Source organism: Megalobrama amblycephala, linkage group LG6 (assembly GCF_018812025.1).
Source record: "Megalobrama amblycephala isolate DHTTF-2021 linkage group LG6, ASM1881202v1, whole genome shotgun sequence".
Taxonomy (NCBI): domain Eukaryota; kingdom Metazoa; phylum Chordata; class Actinopteri; order Cypriniformes; family Xenocyprididae; genus Megalobrama; species Megalobrama amblycephala.
In genome coordinates this window covers 2,776,502-2,794,699 of record NC_063049.1, presented here as the reverse complement: position 1 = coordinate 2,794,699, position 18,198 = coordinate 2,776,502, and the positions used below count along the sequence as shown (strand labels likewise).

At 36.6% G+C, this 18,198-nt stretch overlaps 1 protein-coding gene and 1 long non-coding RNA gene across 8 annotated transcripts in view; one reads left to right on the top strand and one right to left on the bottom strand.

The window, feature by feature from the left end:
• Positions 1–340: 340 nt before the first annotated feature.
• The window catches only part of LOC125269679, a 25,065-nt gene continuing 7,207 nt past the window's right edge, over positions 341–18,198 (bottom strand). The window contains exons 9-25 of one of the 7 annotated variants that reach the window (XM_048192619.1): positions 17,428–17,496; positions 17,267–17,320; positions 15,007–15,075; positions 14,847–14,906; positions 11,752–11,820; positions 11,606–11,659; positions 10,494–10,553; positions 10,173–10,387; positions 7,988–8,147; positions 7,390–7,483; positions 6,333–6,391; positions 6,117–6,196; positions 5,935–6,029; positions 4,075–4,092; positions 1,742–1,801; positions 939–1,013; positions 341–855 (exon numbers count right to left, since the gene is read on the bottom strand). In XM_048192619.1, coding sequence (XP_048048576.1) covers positions 5,997–6,029; positions 6,117–6,196; positions 6,333–6,391; positions 7,390–7,483; positions 7,988–8,147; positions 10,173–10,387; positions 10,494–10,553; positions 11,606–11,659; positions 11,752–11,820; positions 14,847–14,906; positions 15,007–15,075; positions 17,267–17,320; positions 17,428–17,496 — 1,076 coding nt within the window. In that variant the 3' untranslated portion in view covers positions 341–855; positions 939–1,013; positions 1,742–1,801; positions 4,075–4,092; positions 5,935–5,996. Of the gene's footprint in view, positions 856–938; positions 1,014–1,741; positions 1,802–4,074; positions 4,093–5,656; positions 5,716–5,934; positions 6,197–6,332; positions 6,392–7,389; positions 7,484–7,987; positions 8,148–10,172; positions 10,388–10,493; positions 10,554–11,605; positions 11,660–11,751; positions 11,821–14,846; positions 14,907–15,006; positions 15,076–17,266; positions 17,321–17,427; positions 17,497–18,198 lie in introns of those variants that run through there. The other 6 variants (XM_048192618.1, XM_048192614.1, XM_048192620.1 and 3 more) reach the window with 6 other exon arrangements.
• The window catches only part of LOC125269689, an 8,521-nt gene continuing 521 nt past the window's right edge, over positions 10,199–18,198 (top strand). Inside the window, exons 1-3 of the long non-coding RNA XR_007185174.1 lie at positions 10,199–10,331; positions 10,471–10,555; positions 11,764–11,838. This is a non-coding gene — a long non-coding RNA (uncharacterized LOC125269689). The remainder of the gene's footprint in view (positions 10,332–10,470; positions 10,556–11,763; positions 11,839–18,198) is intronic.

Here is an 18,198-nt window from a genome sequence, read left to right as displayed (position 1 = left end):
ATTAAATTCTGACAGAAAATGGCTAGAAACAAACTGCATCCATGAAATCATCAGCATTGTTATTTTGTACAATTACTAAGCCAATACATTTGAATATTACCATGTTTTAACCATGTAAAGTGTTAACACATGAATTCATAAATTGAACACATTCATAGATCAAACAATACAATCAATAAATAAATGTAACCAGTGATTAATATGTTTTATTCTTTTAATTGACAAAGTGTTTTATCATTAGATGGGTATAGTTAAATAATGATTTTATCAATTATATTTATAGATACTCTTATGATTACTACTATCCATAATTTGGCACAAAAATGACAAAGATATGAAAAAGATTCAGCAGATATTTTATTAATTTATTTGCAAAAAATATATATTAAACCATTTCCTAAGTGTCCTGTATGAGGCAGCTGCTACAAATATACTGAGGTAATGTGCTTTAATACTGCTTTACTGCCAGACAATATCACAATTACCAAAGATATACAGTCCTTGAGCTTCTCAAAAGCTAAAAAAAATCCAGAAGATGACATTCATAAAGAGTAAAAGATATGTATAAAGAACAATATAGAGATTTTTAGCATTTCTTCAAATAATAGTTTGGCCCACCCAAAAATACATGTACAGTTTTTGTTCAAGAAAATGAACATGTGGACTTTGAGGAAGAATTTGAGATCTCTCATTACCGTGTCCTCAGCTGTGTATAACACTCTTGCCAACAGTGTTGTAGAGGTAGATGATGGAGAGTTGTGAGAGAAGAGGAAGAGGGTCTTTCTCAGGTTCTTCTGAGGCAAGGATAGGAGGATGGTCTCTATATATTCACTTTGGATTTTTGCAAACTGGAAGCTAAAAAAATATATATTATAGTAGTTATTGTAGTCAGGTTTATTGTTTGTTAGAAAGGTATGAGGAAAGCATGTTTAACTTACATGTTCCTCCTCTTCTTCATCTTGAGCTGCACTGTCACCTCGGTCACCACTGCCATCATCATCCTCCTCTGGCAGCTGAAAGGTTGAATTAAATTGTTAGAAGTTGCATTTTTACTTTTAAAAGCAGTCTCTTCTACTTACCAAGGCAGCATTTGATGAAAAAATACAGTAAAATAATAATATTGTGAAGTAGTTTTACTTTAATATTCTAAAATAGTTTTACTATTAACTGTTTTCTATTTTAATCTATTTTTAAAAGTAAGTTATTCCTGTGATCAAAGTTGAATTTTCAGCATCATTACTCCAGTCTTCAGTGTCACATGATCCTTCAGAAATCATTCTAATATGATGATTTGATGCTCAAGAACACAAAAATATGAAGCAGCACATTTCAAAAGAAATGTCGAGCATCAATTCAGCATATTAGAATGATCAAAGATCAAGTGGCACTGAAGACTAGAAAAATTATGCCGAAAATTTTCCATCAAAGGAATAAATTAAATTTTGCTACATCTTCCAAATCTCAATATCTTTGATTGGCAGTGTACATTATTACATTTAGATAATAAACAGTGCACAAATTCTCAAAGAACTTACATTAACGATTACTTCAAGCTGGGGACACACTGAACTGAACGACTAGAAGAAACATTCTAAGACTGAAATCAACACACTTAAAAACTGTTTCCTTCGACTGAAGTGGATTTAAATACTTACAGATTATAAAAGACTGAATGCAACTGGCTCTGACTCTATGTGTTTGGGCAAGATCAGTTAATTAGTTTATTTATAATCGGCCTTACAGTCGTTAAGTGTGTCCCTGGCTTTAGTCGTTGTTGCAGCCTCCTCAAAAATACATCTTTCTGTACACGAAGGCAAGAAAAAAATATTTTAAGAAAAAATAAAGTAAGGGCATATTTCATGTAGCCTAAATTAATTGCGATTATGAAGTTTTTTTTAATTTTTGATAGTATTTTGAAATCATTAAAATATGTATATATTGTGAGTTACAACATTATTTGTTTTTATCATGACATGAATTCATGTCGTTCCAAACCTGTTAAGACTTTCGTTCCTCTTCAAAACACAAATAAAGATAATTTAATGAAATCTGAGAGCTTTCTGTCCCTCCATTGACAGTCTACACAACTGCCACTTTGATGTTTAAAACAAAAGTTCATACAGATCGTAAATCTAATCTAATGAATATTGAGAGGTTTAGTTCAAATTTTCTGAATAAACTCGATCACTTTATATAATGAACAAATTTAATACACTAGTGAATATACAAACAAGTACAGTTGAGCTTCCATTTATGTTCGCTAATTAATGTTTATATGTAAATAAAAGTCTAAACTCAAACTGTATATTGCATTAAGCGAACAAGTCTCTTTGAAGTTCATGTTCAAATTTGGACTAAACTGCTCCATTCATATGGATAACTTTTACAATCTCTTTATGAACTTTTTGAAGTATCAAAGTGTTAGTTGCATGGTCTGTAAATTGAGGGAGATAACGCTCAGATTTCATTAAAATATCTTCACTTATGTTTCGAAGATGAACAACACATTCTTGCATGTTCGGAATGACATAAGGGTGAGTCATTTTTTTTTTCATTTTTGTGTGAACTAACACTTTAGGCAGGCGTACACTTTGTAAGTTCGAACACTCAGTAGTTTGTGAGCCCTTGCATACAAGTTAGTTAACCCGATAATCATGTCAAAGCAGTTGGTACATTGCACGACTGCACTACACAGCTTTTCTTTGTTTTAAAAACAGACTTAACATTTATCTATTATGGGTCCTAATTAGGAGACGATGAGCACATTAAGCTTTGTGCCATGCTGTTTATATTTATCAAGGAGTAAAAATGCCCCTTTCAACGCCCAAAACAAGAAGCTTGCGGATGAGATGATGAGAGGAAGGAGATTTTGGATTGTATTTGATAGTCAAATTGATTCGAACAGTTTTAATCGAACAGATTTTAAAAAAGCTTTAATTATGCCCTTTCAATCCGAATTAAATGTCAATTGGACCCGGCCAATTCATTTCAACTAATGTGGTTACATGTGACTTTAAACACAGCTAATGTTGCTGCTATAGCTTCAGATTTAAAAAAGTTATAGGGTTGCCAAGCAGCCTATGTGATGTGATTGTGTATCATTTGAGACTATACAATAGCTGCATTTACATGGACCCTAATAATTAATTTGTAATCGGACTAGTTGCACAGTCGAATTAAAGGGATAGTTCACCAAAAAAATGAAAATTCTATCATCATTTACTCACCTTCAGCTTGTTCCAAAGCTATATAAAATATTTTAAAGAAAGTTTGTTACCGTTACCAGGCTGCCTTGGGCCAACATTGACTTCCATAGTAGAAAAAAAAAAAAAAAAAAAACTATGGAAGTCAATGGTGTTTTTTAACAGAAGAAATGTATACAGCTTTGGAACAAGCTGAGAGTGAGTAAATGATGACAGAATTTTCAGTTTTGGGTGAACTATCCCTTTAAGTCACATGCAACCATGTCATTCAGAATAAATTTGCCAAATCAGATTTTAAAATTTCATTCTGATTGTAAGGGGTGGTTTAAACCTTTTCTAATCTGTTCGATAGGACATGTAAACACTTGATCAGATTAAAAACTGAAATTTGAAAGTGTAAAGCATGTGTAACCATTGTTGTTGAATGAATGCAGTGTAATAAATGACGGTTGTCATAAAATTTCAAAATGCTTCTGTTTAGTTTTGAGCATTTTTACTGCTTGATAAATATAAACAGCATGGCACATGCTTCATGTTCTCTGCGTCTCCTAATCAGGACCTGGAATGATAAATATAAAGTCTGCTTTTTGAAACAGAAAAGAAACAATGACAGGATGATGGTTAATATGCACCAACAGCGGGAAAGTCTGTAATTTTGGACAGACAGTGCATTTTAAAATATCAAATTCCGATTTCTAAATAAATGTACACATCACCTATATTCAGATTCATCAATCACAATGATTTCTGAATTAAATAAAAAGTGTAAATGTATCAAATAGTAAAATTGCTGACCCCTCAAATTCAGAATTATTAACATCTCCTTGTCTCTGTGAGTAATTGAATTGTGAAATTCAACCCTGTGAATTACCTGTTTGTCCTCCTGAGCCTTTTAAAGGGTTAGTTCACCCAAAAATGAAAATTCTGTCATTTATTACTCACCCTCATGCCGTTTCAGACCCGTAAGACATTAATCTTCAGAACACAAATTAAGATATTTTAGTTGAAATCCGATGGCTCAGTGAGGCCTCCATAGGGAGCAATGGACACTTTCTCTCTCAAGATCCATAAAGGTACTAAAAACATATTTAAATCAGTTCATGTGAGTACAGTGGTTCAATATTAATATTATAAAGCGACAAGAATATTTTTGGAACGCCAAAAAAAAAAAAAAAAAAAACGACTTATTTAGTGATGGCCAATTTCAAAACACTGCTTCATGAAGCATCGGAGCACAAATGAATCAGTGTGTCGAATCATGATTCAGATCGCGTGTCAAACTGCCAACGGCTGACATCACGTGACTTTGGCGCTCCGTACAGCAGATTCGACACACTGATTCATCTGTGCTCCGATGCTTCCTGAAGCAGTGTTTTGAAATCGGCCATCACTAAATAAGTCGTTATTTAGTTTTTTTGGCGCTCCAAAAATATTGTCACTTTATAATATTAATATTGAAGCACTGTACTCACATGAACCGATTTACATTTACATTTACATTTATTCATTTGGCAGACGCTTTTATCCAAAGCGACTTACAAGTGAGGAATACAACAAGCGAGTCGTCATGACGAGGCAAATAGACAAGAAGTGCTCATAATACAAGTTATAGGCAGTGCTCAGATTATCCTAAACTACAATAGAGAGGGATTAGAGGAAGTGAAAGGATAAGAATAAGAAGGGTTTTTTTTTTTTTTTTTTTGTTTTTTTTAAGATGAGGTCAAGTGCTCACGAAAGAGATGGGTTTTCAGCTGTCTTTTGAATATTGCCAGGGATTCCGCATTCCGGATGGAGGCAGGAAGATCGTTCCACCAGCAAGGAACAGTGAACGAGAACGTTCTGGAAAGTGATTTTGTGCCTCTCTGTGATGGTACCACAAGCCTTCGCTCCTTTAATGAGCGCAGGTTTCTGGTGGGAGTGTAGACTCGTAAGAGTGAGTGGAAGTAGGAGGGTGCTGAGCCTGTGGCAGATCTGTAAGCAAGCGTCAACGCCTTGAATTTAATGAGAGCAGCAAGTGGTAGCCAGTGAAGAGAGATGAAGAGAGGCGTGACGTGGGCTCTTTTGGGCTCGTTGAAGACGAGACGTGCTGCTGCGTTCTGAATCATTTGTAGAGGCTTGATTGTGCATGATGGCAGTCCAGCCAGAAGAGCATTGCAGTAATCAAGCCTAGAAATGACCAGGGCCTGGACCAGAAGTTGTGTTGCATGTTCTGTTAGAAAGGGCCTGATTTTCCTGATGCTGTATAGTGCAAATCTGGATGACCGAGCTGTCTTTGCAATGTGGTCTTTGAAGGACAGTTGGTCATCAAGGATTACTCCAAGATTTCTGGCCGAATTTGACGGGGTAATTGAGGATGTACCTAGCTGGATGCTGAAATCGTGATTTAGAGTCGGATTGGCAGGGAAGACGAGAAGCTCAGTCTTAGCCAGGTTGAGCTGTAGATGATGTTCTTTCATCCATGCCGAGATGCCCGCCAGACAGCTTGAGATTCGTGCAGCTACTGTGGGATCATCTGGTTGGAATGAAAGGAAGATTTAAATATGTTTTTAGTACATTAATGGATCTTGAGAGAGGAAATGTCCATTGCTCCCTATGGAGGCCTCACTGAGCCATCGGATTTCAACTAAAATATCTTAATTTGTGTTCTGAAGATTAACGAAGGTCTTACGGGTGTGGAACGACATGAGGGTAAGTAATAAATGACAGAATTTTCATTTTTGGGTGAACTAACCCTTTAACGAGAAGGCTGCTTTTATGGCTGGATGCTGATTGACACACCTTTTGACCATGTTCTCACATCCAGGACAACAAAATGATCAAGCAGACCTGAAACAAATGACCATGATTGAAATCACTTTAAATCCATTTAGTCTTACCTAAGTGATATTGGAAAAATGAGGCATAGTTGTTCACCCAGTATACGCTGCTGGAATATGGTCTGCATGATGAATGATCTCTTGATCCTGGACCCGTGCAGTCCACCTGGAGATTATCTGAATGATATGTGGTTGTATATAAAGGGCAATTAATGATTGAACGTTACATACATACCGATAGCAGCACCATTAGTCCAGGACCTTATAAATATCTACTGGTACTGAACAAGTCAGAAACTAATTTAATACCCACCCCTGCTTATAATCATTGTTGTCGTGTTGTTGCTGCACAGGCTGTCTCTCCTCCAGCTGCTGAAAATAAAAAGTATGTTAGATTTATAGGAATGAATAGACTCACACATAACGTTCACGTTAAACCAATAAGTGGCGACAAACGAGAATATATTGTTATAAACAACTCTAAATCATTGATTTGGCTGCTTCACTGGCTGTCATTACAAAGAATTTAAGTAAACAAATCGTGAAGTAATTAACCGTGTCTGATTAACCGTTTTATACAGATTTTATTGAATTTTCAATATGGTTCATATGAGCTTCAGGGAGGCCATGCAGGGTGTAAAATAAAAAAAAAACACTTTACTACAGTTGCCGTTTAACGAATGTAAGTGATTATTCTGCCGTTTATAGCATTAAACAGTGAACGTTACACTTAAAATAACTAAAATAAAAATATAAAACTTCGTCTCAGATAATTTTAACGTTAACGCTACCTCAGACCGCCTCACGGGGACAGCGCTCGTGCGCACATTAACCAAACGTAATTTATTTATGAACAGATAGCACACGTACGTCGTGCAGACATCTGTGCGACGTCGTCATTTTCGTCTGGAAGACGTATATTTTAGAGCGTTTGCTCATCTGCAATACGTCGCCGAGACGTCCCTGCCAGCTGTTAGAACGACGTCTAGGCGATGTCTATATGACGTTAATAATTTAGAACGTCGGCAATCCGCTCTTTTACAGACGTTTATCAGATGTTTATACGTCTGCAAGACATCTGATTTATGTAGCCCAGACATCGTTTTAAGATATGATTCCTCCCATTAATAAAATTAACCCCCATAAAATCCAGCCACATCCTCACATGATTAAATAACCACGCTGTTCTGAACCTACAATAAAACACGCATTTGTTGATGGTTTTAAAAATATTTATTAGGCAAAAAAAAAACGTATTATATTGATTACAACTTTTAATTAATTCTAAAAACTATATTAACATAACGGCATATTCAAACAAAACAATAAACAATTAAATAAATTAAGAATAAAATTAAATAAACAATTACTCCCTCCCTGGAGCCAAGCGGAGGAAATCTTTTATATATTTTTCCGCCTCTGCTTCTGTTGGTGACGGCAGGACGGGATTCCTCATGGCTGAAGCTGCATGTAAAAAACAAACAAACAAAAACACTTTATTTTTTAAAACGAATAAATCTGCCAAAAGAGAGAGCCTATCAGCGAGTTCTCTTCCTGCGCGAGTCTATGTGATGCTGCGTGGAGAAGACACGTGTCCTGACGAGTTGTGAGGGAAAATGTGCTTAAGGTAAGTATAAAACAAATATATTTTAATACTAATCGTGTGGTGTCTGTGATCGGTTATATAATAACCTTGAAATGACGTTATGTTGATTGAGTTGATCATGATAATCACCTAACGAGCGAGTTGTGCCCGTTTTTGTGGTTGGGCAACGACACTTAAACTGATCGGTTAACCCAAGGTTCGTTAAACAAAGCCATTATATTTGTTAACTATTTTTTAAAATGGCACTTTACTGTTGGTATTACCACATGTTTGATTATGTTTGACTCATGAACATGTTTGCCAAGTACTTAACTTAACGCTGTAACTTCCCGCCTATTGGATCTAATGCATGTACAACGTACCGGTTAACAGTGACCCGACGTTTGTCCTCCTTATCCCCCGCTTGTCACCTCTCCCACACCAGTTCAGTTGGCGGGCGACGTTGGTGCTGAAGACCTTTGTGCAGATTCTCCAGACGGTCTTTTTCATTGTTGGCCCGCCGCTGATGGATAATCTGTTCACCTTCAACAGGTACATTTAAATACGTTTTAGCAAAGAAATGGACCTCTTCTGTACTGTACTAAACACTAGTACCCGTCAAATGTTTGGAATTAATCTTATGTAATGTTTTTGAAAGTCTGTTCATGTTCACCGATTGCATTGATTTGATACAAAATTTAATCCAACAGCAAACATTTTTGTAATATTCATATGAACTGTTTACTATTTTGAAAAGCAATTCTTGCTTTGCAAAGCTGAATTTTCAGCAGCACATGATACTTCAGAAATCAATCTAATATGCTGATTTTCTGCTCAAGAAACATTTCTGATTATTATTAATGTTGAAAGTTGTGCTGCTTCATAGTTTTGTGGAAACTGTGATAAACTACCTCTCAAAAGTTTAGGGCAGGAATGGGCAAACTTGGTCCTGGAGGGCCACTGTCCTGCAGAGTTTAGCTCAAACCCCAATTAAACACCTGAACCAGCCCATCAAGCTCTAATTAGGCTGGAAGGAAACTTTGAGGCAGGTGTGTTGAGGCAAGCTAGAGCTAAACTTTGCAGGACAGTGGCCCTCCAGGACTGAGTTTGGAGACCCCTGGTTTATGGTGAGTAACAATTTTAATAAGCAAAATCAAAAATGACAAACACATTTATAACATTTCAGAAGATTTACATTTCAAATAAATGCTGTTCATTTGAACTTTGTTCATCAAAGAATCCTAAAAAAGAATCGCTGTTTTCTCAAACATGAAGTGGAAAAAACTATTTTAATGTAGATAATAAGAACCATAACCAATAATTGATCACCAATAGTAACTGCTAATATCCAAGCATAAAAACGGCTTATGAGAATGTCATGTGACACTGAAGACTGGAGTAATGATGTTGAAAATCAAGCTTTGATCAGAATAAATGAAATTTACAAAATATTCAAATAGAAAAATTATTTAAAATAGTAATAATATTTAAAGGAACACTTTTTTGAAAAAAGGCTCATTTTCCAACTCCCCTAAACTTACCGTTTTCAAACCTACAGGTCACAGGCGCTGCGTAATATCATGAAATGGATTCGAAAACGGTAAAACTCAACTGTTTAACTCTAGGAGAGTTGGAAAATGAGCCTATTTTCAAAAAAAAGTGGAGTGTTCCTTTAACTGTTAAAGGGTTAGTTTACCCAGAAATGAAAATCCTGTCATGTATTACTCTCCGTCATGCCGTTCCACACCCGTAAGTCCTTCATTAATCTTCAGAACACAAATTAAGATATTTTTGTTGAAATCCGATGACTCTGTGAGGCCTGTATAGCCAGCAATGACATTTCCTCTCTCAAGATCCATAAAGGTACTAAAAACACATCTAAATCAGTTCATGTGAGTACAGTGGTTCAATATTAATATTATAAAGCCACGAGAATATTTTTGGTGCGCCAAAAAAACAAAATAACGACTTATTTAGTGATGACCGATTTCAAAACACTGCTTCAGGAAGATTCAGAGCACAAATGAATCAGAGTATTAAATCAGCAGTTCGGAGCGCCAAAGTCACGTGATTTCAGCAGTTTGGTAGTTTGACGCACAATCCGAATCATGATTCGACACACTGATTCATAACGCTCCGATGCTTCCTGAAGCAGTGATTTGAAATCGGCCATCACTATATAAGTGTTTTTTTGTTTTTTTTTTGGTGCACCAAAAATATTCTTGTCGCTTTATAATATTAATATTGAACCACTGTACTCACATGAACTGATTTAAATATGTTTTTAGTACCTTTATGGATCTTGAGAGAGGAAATGTCATTGTTCCCTATGGAGGCCTCACTGAGCCATCGGATTTCATCAAAAATATCTTAATTTGTGTTCTGAAGATGAATGAAGGTCTTACGGGTGTGGAACGGCATGAGGGTGAGTAAATGACAGAATTTTCATTTTTGAGTGAACTAACCCTTTAATGTTTTCAATCTTGATTTCAAACTTTTGGCAAGTAGCATATAAACACACACACTACATTTCTTTAGTAGTTGTAGGTTGACAATTCCATTTCTTACCATTCTCTGCATAAATCCTCTGTCTGACAGACTTTGCTCCAGCCGGTCTAGATCCTCAGTGGATGCTAGAGGAAAGATTCCATCTTCCTCATCATTTTGCACTGCCACTGGGGGTAAAAAGCGCCTGTTTCCCACTAGAGACTGGACCAGTGAAGTCAGGTGGTTGATCTTCATGTCCATTTTCTCTAGTGTTTCTAGAATGGCCCTTTCTACAGCTGCAGTACAGAAGAACATTTAATTTGGCATGTAGTTTTAATTAATAAAATAATGCATTTTTCTTTTTTTTTCTTTTTTTAAGTTGATAAATAACAAATAACTTACATGTACATTGATTTGGAACCAGACGCAAGACTGGATTTTCCTGTCTCACACCAGAAGTACCTGTAAGTAAAAATTTACTGTGAGGTTTTCAATGTTTTGTGACAATGTTTTCATTGTCATGTGTGCCTCTGACTTGGTGGATGTTAGCAAGAACATATCTGGGTTACATTTCACTCTAAATAATGTGACATTTTCATGAAATGACGCCCACTCTTAATACATTTTTTGTTTGTTTGTTTGTTTCACTCTTTTACCTGGATTGGTGAAAGGGTTAGTTCACCCAATAATGAAAATCATGTCCTCAATTACTCACCCTCATGACGTCCAAACCCGTAAGACCTTTGTTCATCTTCAGAACACAAATTAAGATATTTTTGATGAAATCTGAGGGCTGTCAGTTCCTTCATACTGCCTTTGCTATGAACACTTTGACTTTTCAGAAAGTTTATAAAGAGATCAGAAAAATTCATATGGATTAGTTATCAGTCTGAAGACTTGATTGCTTTATATGATGAACAGATTCAATTTAGGTTTTTACTCTCATGTAAACATTGATCATTGATCTTACCAGTGCTGATGCCGCTCTGTCTCCTATTGCGGTCTTTGATTCTGAAATTAGCTAGCTGATGATCAATAAAATGCAGCTCATATATTTTTCTTTCATTGACGTATAATACATTAAATATGCATATAGCATGGGAATTGAAGATCGGATTTATATCCGTTTTGCAGTGACACATTTATGTGGCCAATTTAAAATCGTCCAATCTGTAAAAACGCATGAAGTGACCAGATGTAAATGGGCCCTTTATGATCGTTTGGAAGAGTTAAAGTGTCAGATGCAAAGACCATCAATGGAGGAACTGACATCTCTCAAATTTTATCAAAAATATCTTAATTTGTGTACTGAACGAAGGTCTTACAGGTGTGGAACAACATGAGGGTGAGTAATAAATGACAAATCTCATTTTGGGGTGAACTAACCCTTTAAGAGACACACTGGAGCTGAAAATGGTGGAGTTGGAAAGTAAAAACTATCAGCCTCAGCTTATTTAAGTTTTCATGATGGCATAAAACAATATATGTACAAAAATACTTTGTAGGTAACATACTCTGTTCTCTTCCTTGGTGGTCACCTGAGGGTCTCAGGACAGAAAAGGTGTGCTCTATGGATTGAACAGATGTAATTATAAGCATTAGATTGTTTAAATGTTGTGAATGTGTTTGATTTCCTCAGGCCTAATTAATGCTCTTGTACCTTGTGTGTTAGGTGGATCAACACCATAGCCGGCTCCGTGATGGTCTGCCTGAGAGATGCCCACAGTCGCTGAGAAAGGTGGAGCAGGTAAGATTTGCTTGTTACCAACACAAGTTAACAAACACTAATATTTTAACAGAAAAGCATAACACAGATTTTGGTTCACTTCTTATTATAACAGTATGGTTCATTTATTCATTATTACACTGGCATTACCAACAATCTCCAGTCAGTAAATCAGTTTGAGTACATTAAGGACTCTAATGTAGTTTTCACACTGGGGATGTGTTGTAGTCCATATTTGAGTGTGATTTATTCCTGGCACCCCCTGCAGATTTGGTCTGGTCTAGGGTACGGTACGTACTGTGATACTCATGGTGTACTGAACGTACCCCTGTCCATTCTCAAAATTCAAACAAAAACGTCCATTTTTACTCTCCTTGATATGGCATGACAGATCTCTGTACAGGCGCAAAGTGTGAGAGAAGTTTTCCTCTTTAAAGGGTTACTTCACCCAAAAATGAAATTTACACCTGTAAGTCCTTTGTTCATCTTCGCAACACAAATTAATTTTTTTTTGATGAAATCTGGGGGTTTCTGTAGTAGGGATGGGCATTTCAAACAAAAATAATATTTGAAGATCACTGGGAATTATTCAAATATTATTCGAAAATCGCACCCCTCCCCTGCATACACACATGCATGTAGGCCTACTATAATACACTACACACAGAGGGAGGGAAAGGGACAATTCATTGGGGAATAGGCTGTCTTAACCCAGCCATAGAATGATTAACTAATGACTAAACGCGTTATAACAGAACAGGCGTTGTGAACAGCCTGAATCACAGCACTTGTGTGAACATTGATTTTAACGTCTCTGTTACGTGCCACGCTAGTCTACAGTTTGTGTGTAAGACAACGTGATTGACAGCTTGTAGGTGCGTTATTGGCAGCACGCGCCACCCTCTGTTTACATGAACATATCACCATTGAGGATTTTTTAAAGATGAAACCTGTTCAATATTCTATAATTAAATCAACAAATCGATTATTCGAAAATCGTGAGACATCCCTATTCTGTAGTCAATACGACTACAGTGGTTCAACCTTAAAGGGTTAGTTCACCCAAAAATGGAAATTCTGTCATTAATCACTCACCCTCATGCCGTTCCACACCCGTAAGACCTTCATTCATCTTCAGAACACAAATTAAGATATTTTAGTTGAAATCCGATGGCTCCGTGAGGCCTCCATAGGGAGTAATGTCACTTCCTCTCTCAAGATCCATAAAGGTACTAAAAACATATCTATATCAGTTCATGTGAGTACAGTGGTTTAATATTAATATTATAAACCGGCGAGAATATTTTTGGTGCGGCAAAAAAACAAAATAACGACTTATTTAATGATGGCCGATTTCAAAACACTGCTTGAGGAAGCTTCGGAGCGTTATGAATCTTTTGTGTCGAATCATGATTCGGATCGCGGTTCAAACCCGCCAAACTGCTGAAATCACGTGACTTTGGCGCTCCGAACTGCAGATTCGACACACAGATTCATAACGCTCCGATGCTTCCTGAAGCAGTGTTTTGAAATCGGCCATCACTATATAAGTTTTTTTTTTTTTTTTTTTTGGCGCACCAAAAATATTCTCGTCGTTTTATAATATTAATATTAAACCACTGTATGCACATGAACTGATTTAGATGTGTTTTAGTGCCTTTATGGATCTTGACAGAGGAAGTGACATTACTCCCTATGGAGGCCTCACGGAGCCATCGGATTTCAACTAAAATATCTTAATTTGTGTTCTGAAGATGAACGAAGGTCTTATGGGTTTCGGCTGACATGAGGGTGAGTACTTGATGACAGAAACTTCATTTTTGGGTGAACTAACCCTTTAATAAATCATTGTGAATTCATTGAGTTTTGTTACTGTTTTCAGCTCACATTCTGACAATCAAGCATCTGAGGCAGCGTTTGTGACACGTTGTATTAGTAGTTATATTTGATTATTAAAATAAGTAATTTAATAAATGATCAATCACATCAACTCATTTTACAATCCTATTAGCCCTTTATTTAGATTAAAAAGCGGCATGTGCACTCCCTGTCATGCTGTTGGCTATATGCCACTGCAGTAAACACATATCACAGTATTAAGGCTAATGATTAATCTATCAGTTCATTTAAATGATCAGTCTTGGGTATTTGTGTAAATTGACATCCCTAATTACCACTTACAGTACATCCAGAAAGTATTCACAGCGCTTCACTTTTTCCACATTTTGTGTTACAGCCTTATTCCAAAAGTGATTAAAACAATACCCCACCATGACAATGTGAAAGAAGTTTGTTTGAAATCTTTTCAAATATATTAAAAATAAAAAAATTAAAACAAATCTCATGTACATAAGTATACACAGCCTTTGCTCACTACTTTGTTATAGCACCTTTGGCACCAATTACAGCCTCAAGTCTTTTTGAGTATGATGTGGTAAGCTTGGCACACCTATTTTTGGGCAGTTTCTTTCGTTCTTCTTTGCAGGACCTCTCAAGCTCCACCAGAGAAATGCTGGAGCTCTGTCAGAGTGACTATTGGGTTCTTGGTCACCTCCCTGACTAAGGCCACATTCACACTGTCAGTTTTTGGGATTGACAATCGCATTTACTTACAGGTGTCAGTCTTAAAGTCTCGTTCACACAGCAACTTACAGTAGCGTCCGGAACACAGTAGCGTCTGTATGAACGTCCAACGAGAGTCAAACCCATATTCTCTTACTAGTAACCATAACAACAGTGACCAACATAACATTAAAGATGGCGACGTCCATAAAACTCAAAAGTATTATCACTTTTGCATACCCTCTGTACTTATGCACGTGTGGTTTTTTTTTTTTTTTTTTTTTTTTTTTTTAATAAATTTGCAAAGATTTCAAACAAACTTCTTTCATGTTGTCACTTGTTTGTAGAATTTTTGAGGGGAAAAAATGTATTTAATCCTTTTTTGAATAAGGCTGTAACTGAGAATACTTTCTGGATGTATTATATATCTGCACAAAATGTTTTTTTTTTTTTTTTTTTGTTCTTACTCTGTGTTCTTCCTTGGTGGTCACAATCACCTGAGGGTCTCAGGACAGAAAAGGTGTGCTCTGTGGATTTGAAAAGATAATGTAATAAACAGTTTTAGATTTTGTTAAAGTTGAAATGTTTTTGGTTTCTTCCTCCCTATTGTAATTAATGCTCTTGTACCTTGTGTGTTAGGTGGATCAACACTCCAGCCGGCTCCGTGATGGTCTGGCTGAGGGATGCCCACAGTCGCTGAGAAAGGTGGAGCAGGTAAGATTTGCTTGTTATCGACACAAGTAAACACACAGAAAAATGTGTTGCTAATTGAAATTTTAGAAAAGTGTAAAATAGTGGTGGGCCGTTATCGGCGTTAACGTGCTGCGTTAACGTGAGACTCTTATCGGACGATTAAAAAAAATATTGCCGTTAATCTATTCTCAAAGTTGGGTTGGGAGCTGGATCTTTTCTACGCAAGTTATGATGACTTTCACCCTGATATTTTAGCGCGGATGTATACCTAGCCGAACTGACCCTTCGCAAAGACCTGCCCCCCTTAGTTACTGTTGCTTTATCTGTCAAGCCGTGGCGCTGTGACGCCACACACAGTAATAAATGCATCACGGAGCAAAGAGGACACTGACAACACGTCGACAGACAAGACAGAGCAGGTTACTTATGATATTTAACAAAGTCCCAGCTTTAAAACTGTGTAGTTTAAGAAATTCAAACAATAAAAACCGTTTTGTTGCTCTTTAATGTGTCGTGACCATGGTCGTGACAGATTGCTGTAATGCCTCAGCTCAAGAGGCTCGTAAACCGATCATCTCTTACTACGAGTCCATTTATAGCATCAAATAAACATGAATGAACATGAGAATCAATGTTGTTTCAAACGCGGAAAGATGTCAGTATACAAAATATAATATACAAAAGTTTAACTCTACCGAGGTTAATCTTCTAACTCCTATCTGCTTTGTCGGACAAAATGGCGGATTCCTTTTAGTCATTTGCTGCGTCCCAATTCTGTACTACGCCCTAAAAGTATGTACTCTTTCTGTTAACAAAAAGTACTTACTTTTGAGTGTGTAGCAAAAGAGTAGACAAGCTTTGGGACATACTATCACGTCATACAATTGCGTCTTTGCTCTCTGTCGCATCCAGTCACCGTAAACTGGCCTGTCAATCATCTTACATCCTCCACATTTCATTTAGTTAATTTCCTACCGTATCAGAGAGAAATGCAGCACGTTGATCTGCAGTCGCGAGTCTTTCATGTGGAGAACTCTCCTCATATTAATGCATAATGATGCATTTAAAAGTTAGTGGCCAATCAGATCTTTATAAAAGTCCACATTGGTATTTGCAGATGAAAAATAACACATATAACATTAAATAAATATTTTCTATCAGGTTGAACTGATTATTAGTCACTCAAACAGCCTCTCAGCCTCTATCTTGCATATTCGTCATGTTTTGTAGTTTTTAACACTTTTTACTCGTGTTTGTAGTTCTGAACTGAATCCTCGTCCAATGCGCAATGGGTTGTGGGCAATATTAGCCTTTATAGTGTGCACGGATCCACACTTTGAAAATCTACCGGAAATAGTAGACCATCCGGGGACTTTTGGCATACTCTTTTCAACATACTATGCTTTGGGACACACTTATTTTAATCTCACATACTATTTAGGATGGATAGTACGGACATTGGGACGCAGGGACAATTTGGGTATCTCGCATATTCTGAATGTCTTCGGCAGAATTCAAATGAGCCATTTTAATCTAGATTAATTTTGGAATTAATCTAGATTAAAATGGCTCATTTGAAATCTGCCGAAGACATTCAGAATATGTGAGAAAAAAATTAATCTGTGCGCACCACTAGTATAAAACCAAAGAATTACATGAATTACAACTAGAGATGCACCGATGTATCAGCCAATACAAGCAATTATTTCATTATTTCATATACTATCATCTGATTGTTTAGAAACTGCTGATAATCAGGACAGTTTATATGTTCTCAATCAAAACGGGCTGGAAAAAAGTGTTTAGACTGCAAATCTTGCTGTGTGTGTAAGGAAAATCAAAGTTAACACAATCAAACACATTAACAGTTAAAAATAGGGGTGTAACGATACATCGTTATATTACGATTGCGATATAAAACGCGATGATATGTATCGGCGATATGATTCGATGTGATATAGGCCCGGTTTCACAATCAGGGCTTAGGCTAAGCCAGGATTAGGCCTTAGTTATATATCTTAAAACTTATATCCTAGTTCAATTAGGATATTTATGTAGCTTTTATAAACGTACACTAGAAAAAAAACATTACTGGTGTGCATCTCCTTAGCTGTTATAAATTCACCGAAAACCACAGCTTCTTGAAGCTTATTGTTTTTTTACAACTCTGTAATAGTGATCAAATATAACTTACTCTGTGTTCTTCCTTGGTGCTCACCTGAGGGTCTCAGGACAGAAAAGGTGTGCTCTATGGATTGAAAAGATCATCTGATATTATGCTGTTTAAAATTCTGTATAGTGCTCTAAATAGCTTTTCTTGTTTCCTCCTCCTTATTGTAATTAATGCTCTTGTACCTTGTGTGTTAGGTGGATGAACACTCCAGCCGGCTCCGTGATGGTCTGCCTGAGAGATGCCCACAGTCGCTGAGAAAATTGGAGTGGGTAAGTTGGACTTGTTACATTTGCGAATTAAAGGGTTAGTTCACCCAAAAATGAAAATTCTGTCATGTATTACTCTCCCTCATGTCGTTCCACACCCGTAAGACCTTCGTTAATCTTCAGAACACAAATTAAGATATTTTTGATGAAATCAGATGGCTCAGTGAGGCCTTCATAGCCAGCAATGACACTTCCTCTCTCAAGATCCATTAATGTAATAAAAACACATCTATATCGGTTCATGTGGGTACAGTGGTTCAATATTAATATTATAAAGCCACGAGAATATTTTTGGTGCGCCAAAAAAACAAAATAACGACTTATTTAATGATGGCCGATTTCAAAACACTGCTTCAGGAAGATTCGGAGCGTTATGAATCTTTTGTGTCGAATCTGCATTTCAAAGTCACATGATTTCAGCAGCTTGGCGAGTTTGAACCGCGATCCAATTAATGATTCGATACACTGATTCACAATGCTTCGATGCTTTCTGAAGCAGTGTTTTGAAATCGGCCATCACTAAATAAGTCGTTATTTTGTTTTTTTGGCGCACCAAAAATATTCTCGTCACTTCATAATATTAATATTGAACCACTGTACTCCAGATAAACTGATTTAGATGTGTTTTTAGTACCTTTATGGATCTTGAGAGAGGAAGTGTCCATTTCTCCCTATGGAGGCCTCACT